Source organism: Artibeus jamaicensis, unplaced genomic scaffold (genome assembly GCF_021234435.1).
Source record: "Artibeus jamaicensis isolate MK-2021 breed Jamaican fruit bat unplaced genomic scaffold, CSHL_Jam_final contig_519, whole genome shotgun sequence".
NCBI lineage: Eukaryota > Metazoa > Chordata > Mammalia > Chiroptera > Phyllostomidae > Artibeus > Artibeus jamaicensis.
Window position 1 is genome coordinate 37,457,816 of NW_026521871.1, and position 20,563 is coordinate 37,478,378.

A 20,563-nucleotide genomic window follows, 5' to 3' on the forward strand; every position below is an offset into this window, starting at 1 on the left:
AGGCCTATATTGTCAAAATCATTTGCACTTGAGATGGATGAGTCATACTGTGTGGATATTATACTTCCAAAGAGTTGATTGAAAATCAATGTACAGTCCTCACTTCTATGTCTACAACTATTTTCTAGATAAGCAATATTGGGAGACTTATTTTCTTTTTGCTTTCAGGTGATTTGCAGAAACAATGATAGAGGTAGTGTAAAGGTAGGTTTTTACCTGATTGGGTGTAAATTTTGTATCAATTCAGTTTATAACCATTTGTTCCTTGGAAATCTAATTTTCTTTTCTTTTTTTTTATTGTTCTATTGCAGTTGTCCCAATTTTCTCCCATTGCTCTCCCCAGCCCCGCCCACAACCCTGCTCCCACAGTCAGTCCCAACCCTGTTGTTCATGCCCATGGATCATTTACATTTGTTCTTTAACTAGTCCCTTCCCCTTCTTTTCTCTCTTATCCTCCTCCTCCCTCCCTTCTGGTTCCTGTCAGTCCTTTCCTTGTTTCCATGCCTCTGGTTCTGTTTTGCTCATTTGTTTGTTTTGTTCATTAGGTTCCACTTATAGGTAAGATCGTATGGTATTTGTCTTTCACTGCCTGGCTTATTGTACTTAGCATAATACTCTCCAGTTCCACCCATGCTATTGCGAAGGGTAGGAATTTCTTATTTCTTTCTGTTGTGTAGTATTCCATTGGGTAACTGTACCACAGGTTTTTTTTTTGATCCATTCATTTACTAATGGGCACTTAGGCTGTTTCCAGCACTTGGCTAATATAAGTAACACTACTATGAACATAGGGGTGCATAGGTTCTTTTGAGTTGGTGTTTTATGATAATCACTGGGTCAAAAGGCAGTTTCATTTATAGTTTTCTGAGGAAACTCTATACTGTTTCCCACAGTGGCTGCACCAGTCTGCATTCCCACTAACAGTGCACTAGGGTTCCCTTTTCTCCACATCCTCGCCAGCACTTGCTGTTTGTTGATTTATTAATGATAGCCATTCTGACCGGTGTGAGAAGATATCCCATGGTGATTTTAATTTACATCTCTCTGATGGCTTGGAAGTCTAATTTTAAAAAATATATATCAACAAAGTCCTGAGAAAACTTAAAGCTCAGGAGAGGAGAGAGAACACAGACTTATCCCAGCACGAGGCTGGGAGTAACAGGTTATTTTATTTCAGCTCAGAAAACTAGTTGCCTCCAAGAAAAACAGAGAAAGTGAAACTTTAAAAACTTGGGCTCTGAACTTCAGGAAGCCCTGAAAATTCCTGAAAGCATATAGTAAATGAAAAAAGGAAGGAAGGAAGGAAGGAAGGAAGGAAGGAAGGAAGGAAGGAAGGAAGGAAGGAAGGAAGGTTTAGATTAATAGAAAAAAAGAAAAACTATGTCAGTAGATCATCTCAGTAGACAGAAAAAAATCTAACATGCATTCATAATGAAAACTCTCAAACTAGGAATAGAACTTCCTCAATCTGATAAAGGGTGTCTATAAAGAACTCACAGTTAGCTTCACACTTAATGCTGAAGGACTGAGTGCTTTTCTTCTAAGATCAGCAATAGGGCAAGGATGTCTGCTTTCACTGATTTTATTCAACCTTGCATGGAAGTTTGCATAGCTAGTGCGATAAAAAAAAATTTAAATTAAGGATGTACGATTGGGAAAAAAAGAAGTATCACTTTCTTTATTTGCAGAGGACATGGTCTTATATGAAAATCCAAAGGAATTCACAAAAATTTCACCAGAAATAATAAGATTTTAGCAGGATTACAAGATCAATATACAAAAATTGTATCTCTACATCCTAGCAATGAATAATCAGAAATTGAAATTAAGAAAACAATTTCTTCACAATAACAGCAAAGAGAATAAAATACTTGGGAATAAATTTAGCAGAGGAAATATAAGATTTGTGCACTAGAAACTGTAACACGTCATTAAGAAAAATTAAAGACCTAAATAAATCAAAAAACATTTTATGTTCATGGATTAGAAGATTAAATATTGTCAGGATGGTTATTTTCCTCATATTGAGCTATAAATTCAGTGTAATCTCTATCAACATCCTTCCAGAGAAGCTGGAAGGCTGAGTATCCCTATTAGCTTTCCCCCTAACGGTTGTGGGGCCCAGGATCAAGGGTACAAATAGAAGGCCCGGCCACAGCCTGCTCTCTTCTCTTCCCCACCCCAACCCCCTTTTCTCTATTTTATACCATGAGGGACCTCACTGTGGTGTGTGTGTGTGTGTCTGTGTGTCCCCACGCCTAGGTACAACTTCCAACCCTCCCTCCCTGAGCCCCATCAGGAGTAACTTCCCCTTGGTCATTGCTTCAGACTAGGGGTGTGCACCCTTTTGAAACATATTTATCTTTCAGGAGGACAGACCCAGGACAGTGGACAAACCACTTGCTAGAAAAATGCTCTCTCAGAACCATTTGGGTAGGGAATTCACAGTTCTTTTTGCCAGAGGCATGGTTTAAAAGCAGAGTCATGAGCTCCAGATAGTCACATTCCCTGGGCCCCACTGACTACTCAGAAGGCAGCCAAAGGCATCCCCTACTAAATGCAGATTTAGTAGGTTGGAGGTAAGGCCTGATGATCTGATGACTCACAAGGTTCCAGATGAGGCCCGGCTGCTGGTCTGTGAGCCACCTTTGAATAGCAAAGCTGTAAAGCAGTGGCCCGGATCCAGGGCCCCAATGAAGGCTCCAAGGGCAGAACTCCCCTAGAAGAGGGAAGTGGCATCTATGAGAGTGAAAGGTTACTTTAGGACTGCCAGGTCTTCATCACCCAGAACTGAGCACATTCCTGATGGCTGGTCATGAGCCAACACTATTTGCAGTACTGGCTTGGAGGAACTCATAGTCTAACGGGCAGATTAGACATAAATAACTACAAGGCATTGTATAAAGGGGAACAGAGATGAATGTATGACGCACCTAGGTATCACTGCAGAGGTGAGTGATGTCTGAGCAGAGCACTGAGGGATGAAAGGGACTTCATAGAGAACAAAGACAGAAGGGGGGGTTCAGGCAAAGGAAATTATTTATCTGTGGCTGACTGTATTTTCCAAAGATGCCTGTAGCAATATCTATAGTCTCATAAAACCTTCTAGAAACTTTCCACTCCCGTATCAAGCGGTGAAGCCTAATTCCCTTCTCCTTGAATCTGGGTGGGCTTCTGATGGCTTCCATGAATACAGTGAGAAGTGATAAAATGTGACTTACGATGCTAGATTAGAAAAAGACTACATAGTTTTTGTCTGGTTTTCTTGGGATGTCACTTTTGGAACCCACCCACCACACTCTGAGGAAGCCAGGGGGGCCATGGAGAGTCCTGGGCATGAGGAACTGAGGTCCCCACTCAGGACTCCCACTGAGTCCCTTGCCAACAGCCAACACCATCCTGCCAGCCACGTGAATGAGCTATCATGAAAGCTGGCCTTGGAGCCTCAAACCGACCTGCTCCAGGTGACTTGGCGTGAAGCAGAGATAAGCCAATCCTACTCAGCCTTGACCAAATTTCAGATTCATGAGCAAAATAAGGGATTACTGTTGTTTAAAACTACCAACTTTTGGAGTGGTTTTAGGCAGCGATAGATTTCAGGAATAATATCTAACAACGAAGAGGTAGGAAACAAGCTGGTATTTTAAAGTATGACACAAATAAGCTCTTAGAAAGTAAAACATAAAAATATAGGAAATATTGGGAATAGTGATTTTGTGACGTGGAGGACAAAAAGTTTAGTAAACCAATCATCACTAGTGTAAGTGCTATAAAGTTGTACTTTGTTGTCAGCCAGATTAGGCTTAGTGTTTGCGGCTCTGCCAAAAAATGTTCTAGATGTCAATGTCAATGTATTTATATTAAAAAACTTTTCTTGCAGGAGAAAAGTAAATTCTTATTGGGAAGAAAATACTAATCATTGGCTACTGTGTGTGCTCCATACATGAAGCTCTGGTTGACAATTTCCAAAAGGAATCAATTTATAGTTTTTACTACCCAAATAGAAGCAAGATATAATTTCGAAGCCAAATAAAATAACCCATCTAAATTCTTCTTCTATAGGAGATGAACCTCCATATTCTTGAAAAAGAAGTAGGTAGCTCTGACCTGCCACCAACCCCTTTGTTTTTTCCCCTAAACACACTTCTAAGAGAACTCACCAAGAGATTCTGAAATAGTTAAAATTTATGACTAGTCTTTAATGCTGACAACCTTATTTTCTGCAGGGCTGAGGGATGGTGGATGCATGCTCATTTGAGGGGTAATATTGAGAAGGTCTGAACTGATTTGCCAAAATTGTCTCTTGGGTTATGGGTCTCCCGAAATTTTTTTGTAAATTTTTTTGACCCTAATTTAATGTTTAGTTGAAAAGCACTATCCCATGCGGCATGGGCACTCAAATTACATTTAGAAGTTTGGAATCAAGGATTCCTGGGATGGAGGCAGCAGGTGACTAATAATTGCCTTCTGCTCTCCGCTAAATGAATTCCACCTGGAATATTGCGCTCAGCAACTGACACCAAATTTTAAGGGAAACAGACAAACTAGAGATTATGTGGGGGAGGTGGGGAAACACAAACCTGTGTCCCATGAGGGGCAACGAATAAAAAGGGATGTTTACTTTAGGGAGGGGACAACTCATGGGGTATGTTAGCCTTTTCTAAGAAATGAAAGAGCGTTCTCGCTGCAAAGCTTTTTAGCATTATTCCATATTCCAAAAGCACAGTGAGAAAGGAATTGGAGGCAATTTAGGGATGAAGAAATCAAAACTGTCCAAAGATAGAATCAACTCTCAGGAGCAGTAGATGTTCTAGCCAATTATTTTGCACAAATTCTAAATTGGAAAGTGGTTGGATTGGGCACCCTGCAAAGTCCTTTCCATGGTTTTCATGAGCTGTGAACACGCTTGAGTCCCCAGACTATCAGGTTTGTGAGTCTCCAAGTGTGTTCCCACCTGTGCTCAGAATCCAGACCATTCTTTCTACTTCTGGCTCCTGCAAGAGATGGCATTTCCTGAAGCCTCCAAAGCTTATGAAATCCAGGAGGCGACTGTCTACCGCTAGCCCCAAAGCGCTCTACGCCAGCCAGCACCTTCCTCGGCGAGAGCTGCACCACCACCAAGCCCTTGTGAGACTGGTCCCACTGCCACCGTCCTGTCAGCTCACTCATCACAGCTGTCCTTGACTTCCTTCCCTTTTTTTTCAGGTGGGGATGAGTTACATTGTGTGTTGTTAAGGCAGGACCCCATAATGTCAGACAGATTTTATGGGCAAATAGCTGTTAATTCTTAGTCACAGACTTTCTTCTCATTGGTCTTAACTAAAAGTCTACAGGAGTTGAGTTGAAACAATCATAAACCGACAAATTTTTCTCCTTGAAAGCGCCTTTCTCCAAAGTGGTGTGCTCATTGTCCTTATCTTCCAAGCCTCCCAATCTCTCGTTTCTCCTTAGGGTCAATTCTTCTCAGGACACTCATTCAAATATCTTGTCCCTGGGCCAATAGCTCATTTGGTTCAAGGTCATCTGGATATACCAAAGCTGAAGGCTCGATCCCCAGTCAGGGCGCATGTAAGAATCAACCCATGAATGCATAAATAAATGAAATAACAAATCGATATTTTTCTTTCTCTCTCTCCCTCCCTCCCTCCCTCTTAAATCAATCAATAAATAAAATTTTAAAACTTTTAAAATATGTGATCCTGAAAAAAAATCCCTGCTCCTCCCTAAGAGCTGGCTCTACCACATCTCACAACACCCAACATTCTGAATCCCAGGCTGAGACAAGTCAGGTTCAGCTGCGGCCCTTCTTCTTCCCTCTCGTCCACCTCCCCCCACCCTGTGTGATTCGATGACTGGGGGGGGGGTCAGGAATGAGGAAATACAGACAGCAGTTGGAAAAAAAGGTTGATGGAAGGGGGAAGGGAAAAGACTAAGTGATACGTATGGTTTAATGACAAATTTTAAGTGGATTTAAAAATATTCTGTATGCTATTTATACTACTACATAGTATGACTGAAATTCTCATGTAATTTAGCAGTAACAATGTGATCGATTGGTCATAGTCCATAAGATTTCACTTGATGAAAATCTAGACTTCGCATACATATCAGGGGGAAAAAATCCAGCAGTTTGTGAATAATAGTTGCAAAACAATTTTTATTACTCGCTTCATGCTAATGATTAGTTTTGAGAGTCCAATTAAGAATAAATTGTATATGCAGTACATAAAGATATTTACACATCCACCATATGTATCTATTGATACTCTGCAACTGGTGAGTAAAAAAGCAGTTTGTGTTGAGTGCCTTTGGCAAAGTTATGCTGAGGGTAGATGGAGGGGAGGTTGACTCCAATTGCCTGTCTCAGGGGTGAATAAGACTCTTTGCTCCACAGGAAATACCGTAACAGTAGCATCCTTGATGTGTAGAGGACTCAAGGAGGGAACTTCATCATTAGAGAACTAAGAGCATGAGTATAAATTATCTATTGCTGCATAACAAATTACCCTTCAAACTTTGTGGCTGGAAATAACAAACATTTATTATCTCAAGGTTCAGCGGTGGCTCAGCTGGGTGTTTCTGGCTCAGGGTCTTGCATGAGTTTGCACCGAAGAAGCTAAGTGGGGTTGTAGCATCAGAAAGCTTGGCTAAGGCCGAATGACCTGCTTCCAAGCTCATTCTTTTGGTTGTTAGTTGGAGGTCTTTCCTTATGGCTGCTTACATTATCTTTAAAAAAAATTTTTTTAAGTGCCCTGGCTGCTGTGGCTCAGTTGGTGGAGCTTTGTGTCCTGTAACCAAAGGTCGAGAGTTCCATTACCTGTCAGGGCAGATACCTGCGTTGCAGGTTTTATTCCCAGTCCCTTGTCTGGGCGCATGTGGGAGGCAACCAATTGATGCTTCTCTCTCTATGGATATTTCTCTCCCACTCTCTCTAAAAGCAATGAAAAAAAATGTCCTCAGGTGAGAATTAAAAAAAAAATATTTGATTATTTTAAAGACAGAGAGAAAGGGAGAGTTGAGAGTGAGTGAGAGAAAGATAGAAAGAGAGAGAGAGTAAAGCATTGAATTGTTGTTCCACTTATCGATGCATTCATTGGTTGAATCTCGTATGTGCCCTGATTTTGGTGGGAGGTGGGGGATGACGCTCCAACCAACTAAGCAACCTGCCCAGGGCTGGCTGCTCCCATTCTAAAGACTAGCTTCCTCCAGAGTAAGTGATGAGAGAGAGAGAGAGAGAGAGAGAACACAACCAAGATAGAAGCCCTAATGTCTTTTATGAACTAATTGCAGAAGTGTTGTGCTATCACTTTTCAGCATTAAACAATATTGGTATGTATGGGAGGGGACTACACAAGAAAGAGTATGAATCTCGGGGGGCAAGGCTCACTGGGACCATCCTAAAGACTGACTACCATTGACTACCATACCTTGGTAGAGGCTACAGGTGAGGGGAGCAGTCAGAGTCTGTGTCTGCATCTTAATTTATGCAGATGGTGCCTTCTTATAATTTGCAGTGTACAACATATGCAGTCGTACATGGCAGGCCAGGTAGCAGTCTCTGACCAAGTGTTAGAAATCAGGGTATTTGTCCTCAGCACTTTTTTCACTCCCTGTTTAGAATTAATTTATTCATTTATGCAACAAACATTTGTTAAGCACCTGGTGCATGCCTGTGTGTTGGTAGGTAATGGGGAGTCTAGGGTCTGGGCTCTAATGTAGCTTCAATTTTCCCATATGGTTGTTGTCCTTCTTAAGTTTCCAAGACATTCAGAGTAACCACAGGGTGCCCACAGCCCTTTTCAAGGCAGGCAGTAAGCAAACGAGTATTGTCTTTCATTCCCCTCTCTCGGGGCCCTAATCTTCAGTAAACTTAATCTAATGTGATATTTCCTTCAGGGGGTACAATCCAAATATTTAACAGTCCCTGATCTTTGGGTGTCTAACCAGAATAAAAGCTGCCTGAACAAGCAGTATGATGTGTTTTGCTGAAATCCAGCCCAGTTATCCCTAGAGAAGTCTTTTCTATTGCCCTTCCAGTCATACGTAAAAAACCGATTGTGATTCTACCTGCTCATGAAGTTGATGGTAACAAAGTTATAAGAAGGGCCCCCCTGCACCCACACACAAAAAAATTCCCACTTGCCAGTTTTAAGGAGGAAAGTGTGGGCTGTAAAGGAAAGCTCAGAAATAAGTGTAGGAAAGGAGAGTAAGTTCATGGTGATGGACTGATGGACCACAGCGGGAACTAGGAGGAAGGTGAGCTGTTTGTTTTGGAGATTAAGTTTGAATCTCAGGGAAGAGGAACTGAGAAAATCAAGGAAAATCTGTGTTTGTAACATTGGTCTCATGCTAATGTGTCCTGAAGTTCACAGACTCCCAGGCCAAACTGCTGTGTTCAAATCCCAGCTCTGCAATTGACTAGCTGTGTGCCTGTGAGCTAGTGACTTAATCTCTAATTCAGGGTTCTCGTCAGTACCGCAGGGTTGATTGAATGAAACCAACCTTATGGGCTGATTGTGAGCTAGTATATGTAAAGTGCTAGACCTTAGTCTGGTGTGTGAATTAAAAACACAGTAAATGCTAACTAGTAATATTGAAGAAATGAGAACAATGTCTATCATGCCATCAACTGAAAGAGGTCAATTTCATTCACTCAACCACTATTAATTAAATATATATATATAGCAATGTACCCCAGCTGAAAAAATCCTTGTTCTTAAGGTACTTATACATGGAGGAGGGAAAGAGGAAGAAGTGGGGGGTGTGGGTGGGGATGAACAATTAAAATAAACAAGTAAGAAATAGAGTATGTCAGATTTATTGTGATGATCATGAAGAAAAATAAACCAGAGGAGGGGGAGATAGGAAGTGTTGGGGGAGGGGTGGGAGGGAAGAATGTTCCAGAGATAGAAAATTGTAAATCAGAAGTCCTGAGGCTGAGAAATGTTTGGTGCATTCCCTAAGAGCAAGGAGGCTAGTGTGGCTGAAAGGAGATGAGTCTGGGGTGAGTTACAACTGCAAGTTCAGAGGAGTCCTGGTTGGGGGAGATGGGCAGATCGTGTAAAGCCACGTAGCCATTGCCAGAACTTCGGCTGTGTTTCTAGATTGGGAAGCCACTGGAGGTTCTGCAAAGAGACCTGTGTTTTACAAGATCACTCAGACTGTTCTGTGTGGGGATGGAGTGTGTCTGGTGGGGAGTGCCGAGGGGGAGATATAGAATCGAGTAGGAAACCACTGAGAAATGATGGTGGCTTTGACCAGGTTATTAGCTGTGGAGAGAGAGGGAGGAGGAAGTGGATAGTCTCAGGGTATATTTTTGAAGGCAGAGTCAACAGAAACTGCTGAGGAATTGTACGTCATGTGTAAAATAAAGAGAAGGGGCAAGGATAGGGAACCTGCGAGAGGACAGGGATTTTCCTCTTTTATTCAATGCCATATCTCAACCATCTAGACAGTGTCTGGTACTCAATAAATATTCCTTGAATCAGTGAAAAGGGTAACTCTGATTTGCATTGTACACTTCTTAAACTCGGTAAATGGTATACAGCGGTTAACACATCTACAGAAAAATGAAGTACTGTAGCAACCCAGTTTCAGCATTTAAGCAGTGAAACTCCTTCCAATCCGTTCACAACATTGGAAGCTGGCATTGCTGCATCCTTGGCCCCCAGCGGCCAATGACCAGGATTAAAAAACAACTTTGATACTTTCTGTAACAGAAGAGTACTTCCTTATAAAATATTCATTGCAAACGAACAAAAACCAACGGATATACACATTAGAGTATATATAAGAGCAGTTTATGTGGAGAAAAGCATAGGGACCCAGGAAATGGGGATTCTATCATTTATCCTTACCAAACAGTTGTAAAACATACTGAAACACAATTAATAAAATGAAAACATTAATACACAAAGCTTTCATGAGGTAAAGGAAATTATGCACACATTTTAGGCAGTATACAAAATTCCCTATTTTGATCATATTTGAAATATTAAAATGCAAACCTGGTGTAATATGTCATATTTTCCTACTAATACATTGTACCATGTAAGAGGTATATACTAATTTCTAATCCTCCAATATATATTTCAGAGTTTAAAGTTCATGGGTCCTGTCCACACCCTTGAGTGATACATAGAAGTGATGAAGAAGAACGCACCTGCTTTTGATGAGAGTGTTGATTGATGAAGGCTAGAAGCCAATAACAGTGTTCAGCAATTTTCAAGAATATTGTAAATAATAAATTCTTGAAGGAGGCATTTGATAAAAAGGACTTTTAGTTCTAGACATACATGTAGATCTTCACTTGCTCCTGTCCCCTGGGGTGAGGGGACACCGGAGAAAAAAATGGGCTGTCACTGTGGGGTGTCACTGCACTGATTTCTTTGGGCTCCTTGTGTTGTGGTGGACTCGGAGGCTATCTTCAGCCCTGTGTGGGAAGTACACTGTTCCCACATATAGTGACAGCACCTTCTTTATGGGAAAGACTTAGTAGCAACAATAGCAGCCAGTTGGTCGGTAAGGGGCTGGAGTGGGGGAAATTTTTGTGGGAGCCGAGTTTGCAATGCAGGCATAGTTTTTCATTATTTTTCTAATGGTTATTCGCAAATGAAGATAGTAGGGTCACCTAAGTTTCCTATGGTCACCTGCAGAACTGCTACTGTTCCCATACCCTTCAAATGGGCATGAAGGCAGCTTTCCTTTCGCTCCGATGGTGCTGCTTTCCCACCCCTCCTACCATACCCTAAGGCTCAGTGGACCCCAGCTCTGGCTACTGTTGGACAGTCTGGGCCAGGCCGAGACAAAAGGCAGAAAGACCTTCGTGTTGCAGTGGACGGTGCAGAGTGTGGCTTAGCCTGGGTGAACTTTCCAGGCCAACGCGAAGTTTTCCCGTCTTGGGTGCATGTGGGCACCACGCACGAGTTTTGTTTCATGTGTCAACATGGTCAGTCCCAGCAGCCACTTTGCGAAAGCTCCAAGGCAAGCGTGACGCCAAGGGCTGCAGTGGATGGGGGTAAAACACCGGCCCCTGCTAGGTCTGAGGGCAACTCCCACCCCCAGCCAGCATGTCCCTTTAATGCGCGTGCCCGTCAAGGTCCCCGCGTCCCCTCCCTCAAGGCGCCCCGTCACCCTCTGTTTCCCTCACTTCTCCCGGTCTCTGCCGTTCCTGTAATGTGGGACACCCCTCACCCACCCCGCCCCTCGCCCACGCCAGCCACTGCCTGCTCTCGGGACTCAGCTGTCACTTTACTTTTCCACGCCGCCTCCCCCACCCCCTCCCCGCCTGGCCCTCTGGGCTGCCCGCCCGTGCGCGCGCCCGCCCCCGCCCCCGCCCCCTTTCGGCGGCGCGCCGGGAGGAGGAGGGGCGGGGCGGAGGCGCGCCGCGGCACAGCCGACGTGGGGCTCGCGCTCTCGCGGTCTCTCCCGGGCTGGCGCGGGGCACGCGCACTCACGGGCGCGCGCGCGGACGGCCGGGCGGCGGCAGTGGCTCACACGGAGGCGGTGGCTTCACTTTCCAGGACTCAGGGGCGTCCACAACAGCAGCCGTGGGCAGCAGCCTTGGGAGCCGGAGCTGGAACGGCTGGGGGCAGCGGCAGCGGCGCCGAGGGTGAGTCCGGGCCAGCACGCGAGCGCGGCAGGGACAGGCGTGGCCGGGCGGTCCGATGCGTGGTGCGTGGTCCGGCTTTCGGTGACTAGACGGTCTGCGGGGACACCCAGTACTTGGGGCCTCCCCTGTCCTCCTCTTTCTACCCGCGCCTCCGCAGCCCTCTCTCCCAGCGCTTGGGTGGGAGCCCCATGACCTGCAGGGACACCCCACCTTCAGGTATTCTCCCCAGCTGCGTTGGTGCCCCCCACCCTGCCCTCGGGCGTCCTCTCTGGCAGGCGACCCCCCCACCTCCCCTCCACGTCGCAGGTCTCTGCTTACACCGCTGGTGCCCTAGTTCCTTCCCTCCGGGCTCCCCCGCGTGCCCCATTCCCGGTACCCCCTCCCTCGAGCCTCCTGCCCCGGTTTCTCGCCCTTTCCACCCCTCCCCCCCTCCTTTCCATCCACCCCCTCTGCCGCTTCTCTCCCTGCCCGTCTTCCACCCCCTTCTCCTCTTAGTTCCCCATCCCTCGCTACCCTCCCAGCCCCTTCCCTCTCCCAGCCGCATCCTGGAACTAAGTCTTTGCAAAAGTACAGGATAAATGTCACGGCGGAAAAGTGCCCAGCTTGATCTTTTGCTATTTTCCCTAATTGCATAATTGCTACACATGGTGTCTCTCCTGGCGAGTGCCGGGTCTGCCTCCCCCGCCACCTCCGCTGCACCCCTGTGGCCCGCCCGGAGAAGACCTTGTGGGGTGTGTTTGTGTGTGCACTGGGGTGGAGTGTGTGTTGTATTGGTCTTTTGTGAAGCCTAGCGCTTGTCACACTTTGGAGCCGAAGCCCATTTTTTTCTCCGGTCTCTTCTCTGCAGCCCCCACTGGCCTGGATGGAAACTGGATTCCCTCTGCGCCCCCCACCCTCAACTTCTCCCCCTCTCTTCCCTCATAATGTTTTGATCCCTTTGCCCTTTACCATTTCTAATGAAGATAAAGCGTAGCTTCGCGTGGCTTTTTTCCCCTTACAACCAACCAGAAATGTCCAATCCATCTTCTCTTAAGGAAATTAAGGCCGCTTTAGAAAGACATCATCCTGTGTTGGGTGGCTGCTAGACCTATTTACATGTTTTCAGGATTCATCGTTTTGTATTGTGTATATATACTTGAGAGTCTGCTCAAATATTTTTTATCTGAAAGTCCCAAAGGAAGGGCTACGGTTTACCTTCAGATAATCCAGCGCTTTAGAAACATTTGAGGCTCTCAGTTGTTTTTTTTAATCCCTGATTCTTTAAAAAAGTGTGTTTTTGAATATGTGTGAATTCACTCTGGACCTCGTAATCTCAATATTTGTGTTCATTCAGACAGTTTGGATGCTCCCTGGTGTATGGGCAGATGCCCAGGATGGAGAGTTTTCATGTAATGTCATACCCCAGTCTGTCTTACGCAGCACGTGGCACCTTTCTCAAAAATCAGGTGCCCCTCAGTTATTTCCTGTGTGAATGTTTTTACACGTAAGTTAAAAGCTGGATATTGCTAGATGTTGGGCATATACTATAAATTATTTACAAAAGTTTAGAAATGTGAGTAGGAAAACAAATAGAGGGATATCAAATCACAGAATTAAGCGTTTTCCCCGTGAAGCTCCAACGAACACTTGTTTCTGCAGTTTTATACCTTGAGATACAGTTGGGAAGCTTATCTGGACAGTAATCCGGATTCGTGGAGTGAATGTAGTTGCTTTTATGTTATCCCTAATATTTATGATCAAATTATTTCATTTTTATGGAATATGTAAGTTTCATTCACTATATGTTGCTGATTTCCAGGACTGTAATTCCAACATCAAGTACATATCTAATTCAAGCTTAAGTAATTTGTTTGTCAAAGAATGAACAGTATCGAAACTCTTAATTTAACATATGTTTGAAGAAGGTCTACCTTACTGTTTTATGTTTAGAAACCAATGTTTACATTGAGGCCAAAGTAAAAGTTTAAGTTGAACTATCTTCATATCTTTGAAACTATCACTGATGAGTAGCTCTGTTCATAATGCTGGGATTTAAATTTATCTTCCCTCTAGATTAGATGATTGGATCAAATTATTTAGAAATTAATCTTAAAGATCATTCTTAAATGATGCTTTAGGAGGTAACATTTAAAGAGTTAACTCAGGAATTTTCATTTGTACTTTAGAAAAACACCAGCTTAATAGTTATAACTATTTTTTCTTCATAAAAATTAGTTGCCAGTGAGTGGTACAATAATTTTTCCCCCATACTCCAAAAGTAAGACAGATTTCTGCTGGTTTTGTCTCCCAGCAGAAATTGGCCTTACTTTTGATATTTGAAGAAGATATGAAAACTTTGAGAAAGTTTCTGCAGTGGTTATTAGTGACCTCAGATGAATTTACTGGGTTGGCCAAAAAGTTCATTTAGTTTTCTGTAGGACGGCTCTAGAGTGCTTAGTTGTATTTAACTTCATTCGAAACAATTTTGTTAGAATGTATTAGGATAGTTGTCATATCAGCATACATTTAAAAAACTTATCAAAATTGGTGAATTTTTATATGGCATTTTAATATGGAAGGTAGAAGAAGATACGCAACATTTTTGGTGGATAATGCTTTGTTATTTCAAAAAAGGTAAAAATGCAACTGAAACACACACACACAAGATTTGTGTATTGTATAGAGATTGAGCACGTCAAAAGTGGTTTGCAGAGTTTCTCGATACTGTTGACATTTTGACCAAATAATTCTTTGCTGTGGGGCTGTCTTATGCATTGGAAGATGTTTAGCAGCACCCCTGGCCTCTATCCACTAGAAGCCAATAACAAGAGATAGCTGACATACTCAAAATACCCAAATCAATAAAGTTATTGCTGGAAATGAAAATGAAAACTGCATCTTTTACTTCACAGAAAAAACTTAACAGACTTTTTGGCCAAACCAGTACCATCCCTGTGTTAAAATTTGGTTGAATAAAATATCTTAAGTCAAAAGTGGAAGTAATTTTTTTCTTTATTGTGAAACCGTAGACGTTGTACAGCTATTTGGGTATTTTAACTAGTATTTTTAATAGTTGTCTGGTGAGAGTAATTTTAGTCCCCAGCTATTTTGGAACATTTTATGAAATTTGGGTTTCTGTTTATAGCTCAGATTAATCATATCACCAAATAGACTTATAAGTAATTGTCTACTCATGGCATTATTAGATAGTATGTAAATTCACATAAATAAAAATATTAAGGAGAAGGTGTAGCTTGATAAATCATGAAATATACAACTAAAACTATAGACATGGTTTATTAAACCGAAGCTCCAACTTTAGTAAAAAATTATTTCATTTAGGTTTCAGTGTATTTGTCATGTAATGGATTGCTTCTGGTTTAAGGTACATAATATGATGTCTCACTCATGTCGCATCTCTCAAAATATTACCTGCAGCATTTGGTTACATCCTAGCGCTTTTCCCCGAGAATTGTCCTCTTTCTCACTCCCATGCACGTCTGCTCTCTCTAAATACTCTTATGTGCACACAAGATTTTTAACTTCTGATCCATTTTAACTGAAAGAAGTACACTGGAAAAAAAATGCTGAGTCCAAGGATGAGCATTAAAATGAAAAAAACAAGAAATATGTTAGGGCTGTTAAAACTAGAGACGAAACATACTGATACAAGATTTCCGCATTCTATTAAGTTAGTTTAGTGCTCATCAAAGATGTCATAGCTGTGGAGTCTGCCGCTTTCCATTTACGGACTAGGTAGAAAGGCAGTCGGATATCCCTGACACTTTCAGAACTGCTTGGGCAGATCTATTTTTGTTTGGCTTGGGGGATGGGAGCCGTTGGAGTTGAAGGGGTGTTGGTGGTGTATTTGCCTCATATCTCATTGAAAGCATTCAGTATTTTCTTTTGATTCTCTTACCTCTCTGTGCCTCCTGAACGTTCCATTCTCTTGCAGTGCTTTTTGATTTATCTTACCGTAAAAGTTTCAATTCATTAAATGTCTGTAATATGAAATCCCTTTGATAGAGCAAGCTACAAGTTGAATCTTTGGTGCTGATGAATTTTTGTCAGTCAACTAGCTATACTTTTGGACTAAGAAAAAGCAGTGCTTTGAGTAACCTTTATCATTCTTGATCATGTCAAATATAGTTTATTTCACGTCATAATTTTTGTTTTTTAAGATTTTGCTTATTTTTAGAGAGGGGAAGGGAGGGCAAGGAACTCGCGCACCCCCTACTGGGGACCTGGCCAGCAACCTAGGCCTGTGTCCTAGACTGGGCATTAAACCTGAGGGTTCGCAGGTCTGTGTCTGTCCGATCTACTGAGCCACACCAGCCAGGGCTCAAGTCCTAATTTGATTAAGAGAAATATGGTGCCGTTTTCGAAAGGAATTTGTTCCGTTTATCTGCTGTTTTTAAAGGTTTATTTTATGGTGTTAATGTCACTTCTTACAGGTAGGTAGTTCCGTTTTTTTTTTAAAGAGAGGTGTCTGAGAATGTAGCTACACTGCTCAGAGTAGTTTTTAAGTGAAAGTAGCAGTGAGCACAAGGCCCTTTAGAATCCAGACATGAAGTTTGTCAGTTTGGTTTTAGATGTGTTGGTATGCTCTAAGCTAGTTGGATTTTTTTTTTAAGATTTTATTTATTTACTTTTAGAGAGAGAGGGGAAGGAAGGGAGAAAGAGGGGAACATTAGTGCGTGGTTGCGTCTCGCGCACCCTCTACTGGGGACCTGGCCTGCAACCCAGCCATGTGCCCTAGACTGGGAATCAAACCTGAAGCCCTTTGGTTCACTGGCTGGCACTCAGTCCACTGAGCCACACCAGCCAGGGCAAGCTGGTTGGATGTTACGGGACGTATTCATAGTAATGAAATTCAGAAATTGATTATGATAGAATGACAGATGAGAGGGGATATTCCTTTTCACTTACTGCGTTTTTATATGTCTGCCATCCAGTTTATAACAGCTACCTACGTATCAAGGTGTTGAGGAAATTGAGTTGGTAATCACCTGTTTGGGGAGCATGAACTAGGAGCGAAGAGAATTTGAAAGCCTTGAGAGAGATCTCATTCAGACTGTGGGGAACAAAATCTCCCGTGCCTCAGCAGTCTCCATCTCCTGTGAAACGTGGTGGCTTGATACTTCGGGGGAGCAGTGCCGACACTGTCGTACAGTTCAGTTTTTGTTTAGAACCACGCCGGCCTCTGTTCTGCTATCACAAAGGTTACTGAAAACAATCGATTAGTGGAGAGGATTTTTGACCTTAGCCCAGTCCTGAGCATGTGTTGATTGTATGTGGATGAGAAAGTATCCCTCATTTTTCTCTTCCTGTGTCTCTGTTTTTCACTAAATGTCCTGTTATTATTTAGCAAGTCGGCTTACCTACTAGACCAAACTTCTGCTTGTAGGACCAAGGGGACTGCGACAGAGTCTAGTGGGGAGTAGGTTCTCCTCTTTTTGTGTGTGTGACAGCTTTACTGACTGTAGTCCGCACACTGTAAAAGTCACCCTTTTAAAATGTATAACTCAGTGGTGTGTGGAATATGCCCATTTGTGCAACATCATAATTATCTAATTTCCAAACTTTGTATTATCTAATTTCTAATTATCATAATTATCTAATTTCCAAACTTTGTATTTTGTTGAAACTTTGTGCCTATTAGCAGTTCTTTTCCTTACTTCCTTACTCTCAGCCCCTGGTAATCACTTAGCCCAATCACTTCCTGACTTTTTTCTGTTTCTGGATTTGCCTATTCTGATTATTCCTATAAATGGGATCGTGCAATTTATGGTTCTTTGAGACTAGCTTCCTTAGCTTAGCATAATGTTTCAAAGTTCATCCATGTTGTATCATATAGCTACTATACTTTATTCCTTTATCTGGATGAATAGTATTTATATGTGTGGCTAGACCATGTTTGGTTTACTCATTCATCAGTCAGTACACATTGGAGTTGTTTCCTCTTTTTTGGCTCTATGAATAATGTTACTGGGAACATTTTGTATATGTATTTTATATGTTTTCATTTCTCTTCGTAGTACATTTGAATGAATGAAGGAAAAGTTTTGTTAATTCCCAAAGCTGCTTTGTAAATAAATGACCAACTTACTTTATATTAGCTTTACTTGCTCTAACTTGAGGCTCATTTCCTGTCCATGTTTGAGGTACCTCGTTACAGTCCTCCCACAACTGAATAAATGCTTTTTGCTTCTTCAAACCAGGATCTAAGATGTCCACTGAGGCACAGAGAGTTGATGACAGCCCAAGCACTAGTGGAGGAAGTTCTGATGGAGACCAACGGGAAAGTGTCCAGCAAGAACCAGAAAGAGAACAAGTTCAGCCCAAGAAAAAGGAGGGGAAAATATCCAGCAAAACGGCTGCTAAATTGTCAACTAGTGCTAAAAGGTACCTTAGTTATAATAATCTTTTTATTTTCGGTATCAGTTTATTGTCTTAAGTTCTATCTTTCTGTTGCATTTAATCATTTTTTGGAGGGGATGTGGACTATGAAGTTCATGGGTTTTTCTTCAAGATTATTTCTTTTAGCCCTGGCTGCTGTAGCGCAGTGGATTGAGCATGGGCCTGCAAACCAAAGGGTCACAGGTTCGATTCCCAGTCAGGGCACATACCTGGGTTGCAGGCCAAGTCCCCACACCCCCGGTAGTGGGCGCACGAGAGGCAACCACACACTGATGTTTCTCTCCCTCTTTTTCTCCCTCCCTTTCCCTCTCTAAAAATAAATAAATAAAATCTTTTTTTAAATAAAGGTTCTTTTACATAGTTGTAATTATAGGCAATGTGAACTTTTTGGTATTTAAAGTCAGTTAAATAGCATGGCAAGCTAATAAAATATATATCCATAGTGTGCTTGTGTGTGTTTATATGGGTGAGCATAAACAGGAAAACATATGTAAAAGTGTGATGGTTTGATTTATAGTTACTTGACCATAAATATTTTATTCTGTTCTGTAATACAGAATAGAGTGTAGGAATCTATTGAGATAGTTACTCAACGTTAGTATATTTTCTCTTTCTCCCTGTTAGTAAAGTAAGAAATGCTGGAGTTCACCAAAAAAAATGCGTCTTGGTTTTATTATGTTAGGCAGTGGGTCAGTCTTGGCACCAGTTTTCATTTTCTCTAGAAAACGGATCTGTCTGGAGGGTAGATATTTGAATGGTTCTCTGTTGCTCCATCAGTTGCTTACGATCATTGGTGTGTTGTTGGACTCAGCAGAGAGACTGTGCTTTAATGTTGCTGCCTGATCAAGTATCTCTTGAACAGTAGTTTAAAGGAAAATTAAATTTAGTAGAGACGTGATCCTGTGATTTAATATTCTTGTTTTATTTTAATACCTTTTTATATCAAATAGAAAGTATAAATAAAAGCATTCTGTAAGTTTTAGGCATTGTGGATTGTCTGAAAGCTAATGACAGCTTTCAAGTTTATTGGAGAGTTGCAGGGGTGTCTAAACCTCGGCCCATGGGCCACATGCAGCCCAGGATGGCCGTGAATGTGGCCCAACACAAAATCATACATTTACTTAAAACGTTATGAGATTTTTTTGTGATTATGTGTCACAGTGTATTTAATGTATGACACAAGACAACTCTTCTCCTTCCACTGTATTTAATGTCTGGCCCAGAGACACTAAAAGGTTGGACACCCCTGGTAGGGAGAACTTCTTTCCCAAAGGTCAAAAACCGTTATGGTCTAGTGGAGCCTGTTTTCGTCCGGCCTAGTCAATCCTCAGGATAGGGAAGAGCCTTCTCAAGCCCCCTGGGGGGAGGTGACTCATTAGGGAGAGATGCTGGAATGCTCAGGAGTGGTCAGCAGAGCATTCTCAGGGACTAAGGTAGTCAGTTCCCCCTTTCCAGAAGAGTGTTGCTGATTCCTGACCTCTGCAGAAGGAACTGTGTGAAAATCATTCTTGAACTTTAAACTTTTAAACCTCTCGCTAGTGCTGGGGAGAGGGTTCAGTTTGTTTTTGTTATCACGGCGCAGGTTCAGAGAGCCTCAGTTGGCTCACCCTGCCCCTCAGCTACGTGGCCACAACACAAAATGATCTGCTGGTGGGAAATGGGGAGTTAGAGTTAGGATGGATTAGAAAGACGGTAATGGAGATAATACCACATTTAGGTGAAAGAAAGGAGTTCGGGTGTGGACGGGTAAGATATTCAAGTACAGATTGGGGCCCAGTGTGAAAGAGGAAACTCTAATTCAGTCCTCGTCCTCTGATAGTGAGGGATTTTGCAGGGCCTGTCCAGTTTGCCAGAATGGGGAGCCGATGGGCTGTCCCGGTGCGTGGCACGTAGGATCTGCAGAGTGCTTCCGCCAGGTCTGCGCTCTGCTCACCTGTGCCTGCCAGCAGCAAAGGCTCCTGTCTGTGTTCGTGAGGCCCTGCCTTTCCCCATGCTGGCAGCACTGCCACTCAGTTTCTCAGAGTCATTCTTGGGTTGTGTATCAGAGATCTGCTTATGAAAGAGAGTGAACTGTATAATGTGTGCAAGTGAGGATTACACAGACTTTTTCAAGTATTTACCCGGGCCATCTTTTACTTCATTTCATTACAGTGTGTACAAAATGTAGGTTATATATTCAAACTTTGTCCCCTCCTTTTAGGTAGGCGATAAACCCTAATTTTCAGGTGGTGTGTGTGTACTTAATTGTCAATAATAGAAATTGATATTGCACTGGTGAAAGATGTATTTTTTTGAGTTGCTTCTTTGCTGAAGGAGTCCCTCCACTGGCAGATTCTTTCTTGTGAATCGGATTTTCTGTTTGTCATGCATGACCTCCCTCTTGGTGGTCTCTGGGAGGTTTATCAGTGACAGTGACATAGTCATTTACCATTTGTTTTAAATATAAAAATGCTGCTTCACTGTTAATTTTTTAAGTAAAAAATAAAAAGCTTAATTTTTCCCTTGTCCCTCCCCCCAATTTAGTTCATAGGGAAGTTATTACTGTGTTTTCTC

At 42.5% G+C, this 20,563-nt stretch overlaps 1 protein-coding gene across 2 annotated transcripts in view; it reads left to right on the forward strand.

Annotated features, from left to right (window-relative positions):
* The first annotated feature begins 11,398 nt into the window (after positions 1–11,398).
* Positions 11,399–20,563, forward strand: part of UBE2E2 (ubiquitin conjugating enzyme E2 E2) — a 256,777-nt gene continuing 247,612 nt past the window's right edge. Inside the window, exons 1-2 of one of the 2 annotated variants that reach the window (XM_037143987.2) lie at positions 11,399–11,611; positions 17,812–17,995. In XM_037143987.2, the coding sequence (XP_036999882.1) occupies positions 17,820–17,995 (176 nt within the window). In that variant the 5' untranslated portion in view covers positions 11,399–11,611; positions 17,812–17,819. Of the gene's footprint in view, positions 11,612–11,708; positions 11,828–17,811; positions 17,996–20,563 lie in introns of those variants that run through there. The other variant, XM_053669343.1, reaches the window with a different exon arrangement.